At 48.1% G+C, this 2,500-nt stretch overlaps 1 protein-coding gene across 1 annotated transcript in view; it reads left to right on the top strand.

The window, feature by feature from the left end:
• LOC134439208 (SH3 domain and tetratricopeptide repeat-containing protein 2-like) overlaps positions 1-2,500 on the top strand; it is an 18,467-nt gene that overhangs the window by 6,715 nt on the left and 9,252 nt on the right. Inside the window, exons 7-9 of the mRNA XM_063189092.1 lie at positions 1-125; positions 286-531; positions 1,195-1,345. The exon at positions 1-125 is cut by the window's left edge and continues 699 nt beyond it. Coding sequence (XP_063045162.1) covers positions 1-125; positions 286-531; positions 1,195-1,345 — 522 coding nt within the window. The remainder of the gene's footprint in view (positions 126-285; positions 532-1,194; positions 1,346-2,500) is intronic.

Raw genomic sequence — 2,500 nt, 5'->3', positions numbered from 1 at the left:
CAGGAGGAGGCCCTCCCCTTCCTGGAGAGGCTGCAGTTTCTGATTGGCTCGCAGCGGGCCAATCGTGCGTGCCCGGAGGCGGGTCCTGATCTCAGCTGGCTTCTGAGTGTGCTGTACCACCGCAGGTATGAACACACACACACACATTTTGCTTGAGCTCCTCCCTCCCAAGACTGTTTCTGCCACTCTCTGAGGGAATGAAATTAGAGTACTCACATTTAGGTCACATGCTCAAAGGAATGAAAAACAATCCGCACCCCCAACAGCATGTGTATTTGTCTGCAGGTATCAGCCTCATCTGGCATTGGCTGCTCTCAGTCTTGACTCCTCCCCTCCACGCGGGCTAGGCCACGCCCTCGGCCGGCTGCACCTATACCTGCGCAGCTCAGAACGTCAGGCCCCGCCCACCGGCAGTCAGATCACGCCCACCTCCATCCCCACGCAGGCTCTGGTGTTCCTAAAGCAGGCGCTCCACATCGCCGCCCTGGAGGCCAGGCACATACAGCACAGGCAGCTCTGCATCAGCCTCGCGTGAGTTCATGCACACACACACACACACACACACACACACACACACACACACACACACACACACACACACACACACACACACACACCCCAACCAGGGGTATGTGTACCATTAGGGGTATGCGAGCACACTGTAGGGGGTACTTGGAAAATTTTAATTTTAACAAATATATGGAGCTTAGTTAGCCTCGCGCGCCATCCTATGTACTTCCGCCAAGACACTTGGCAGAAATGGAAGTATTATGGAATGGTCAGGACCAGGCCATTGGGATGGAGAAAGCGATATAGAACTTGACTTCACACAACGAAAAGGCTTAGGGGTACACAAGACAAAAAAGGTTGGGAAACACTGCTCTAGAGGCCAGACACACACACACACACACACACACACACACACACACACACACACACACACACACACACACACACACACACACACACACACACACACACACACACACACACACACACACTGCTCTAGAGGCCACACACACACACACACACACACACACACACACACACACACACACTGCTGTAGAGACACGACACACACACACACACACTCTTCTGGAAGCCAACCTCAGCCTTGCATGAGTTTACGTGTGTGCGTGTGTGTTGGTGAATGTATGTGTGTGTGTGTGTGTGTGTGTGTGTGTGTGTGTGTAGGTGGGTGTATCTGCATCATGGTGTGCTACAGGAGGCGGTGCTTTATGCAGAGCAGGCTGTGGAGGCGGGGTCTCGGCTGGGAGAGGAGGAGGAGTTTGAAGCCCGCGCTCTACACGGTTGGCTGCTGATTTTGACTGGCAGCTCGGAACAGGTAACAACAACAACAACAACAACAACAACAACAACAACAACAACAACAACAACAATATGATAATCACAACTAGCACTCAGAGAGTTCAAACTCCCCCAAGGTCATGGGGTCACTGACAAGGATGTTAATAAACAGTGACGACTACCAGATTTTAGTCATAGATTTAAATATGAGATTATTTATTCTTTATAACCTATAAGTAAATTATCTTTCAATAATAGTGTGAATTGAGAATGATGCCAAGACATCAGTAGATGATTTTGAACAAAAGTAGCCCTCGGGTAGTCCTTAGTAGCCCTCGGGTAGCCCATGGTAGCCCTCGGACCCAGAAAGGTTGGGGACCCCTGATCTACACGCTGTGGATTCCTATGCCTATAATGTACCTTACAAACATTTGACTATGGTGTTGTTTCCAAGTAGCAGGATATTTTTTTAGCAGGGTATTTTTTTCTCCTGTTGAGGTGTAAACGCAGCATGTGGATAAAAATAAATCCTCCATTGTAACAAATGCGTTTCAGCCCCCTAAACGGGATATTTTTTTTTTCTACCTGGATTTTAAATATCTGCTACGTGGAAACGGAAGGCCAAAACCAATGCAAAACCAATGCAACCAGGAGAAAAAAATATCCACATATAAAAATATTCTGCTACGTGGAAACTGCACATATGTTACACCATATATTTTTTCAAGTCTTTCTGTCTTGTTTTTGTGGAGTTAGAAACTGTAATGCCAAAATTTGCCCCATCCTGTAATGGTGAAGAATGTCTGGATCCAGATCCAGATCATGATCCGGGATCTGTGGGGGGGTAGCCGTGGCCTAGTGGTTAGGGAGTTGGTCTTTCAATCTGGGGGTTGTTGGTTCGAATCCCACTTGACCTCTCTCTCCACCTCCATCTATGGCTGAAGTGCCCTTGAGCAAGGCACCTAACCCCACATTGTTCCAGGGACTGTAACCTGAAAAATAATACCCTGAAAAATAATAACTAAGTCGCTTTGGATAAAAAGCGTCAGCCAAGTGTAATGTAATCTGTGATTTCCAAATCCTCCCCGGGTCAAGGTGGTACTCAGGCCTCCGCTGTGTGTGTGTGTGTGCGAGCGAATGTGACTTGCGCTATTTTAGACGACCTGTCAATCTGTCAAGACAAATAAAGAAG

The sequence above is a fragment of the Engraulis encrasicolus genome, chromosome 22 (genome assembly GCF_034702125.1).
Source record: "Engraulis encrasicolus isolate BLACKSEA-1 chromosome 22, IST_EnEncr_1.0, whole genome shotgun sequence".
NCBI lineage: Eukaryota > Metazoa > Chordata > Actinopteri > Clupeiformes > Engraulidae > Engraulis > Engraulis encrasicolus.
This window is presented reverse-complemented; position numbering and strand designations above follow the sequence as displayed.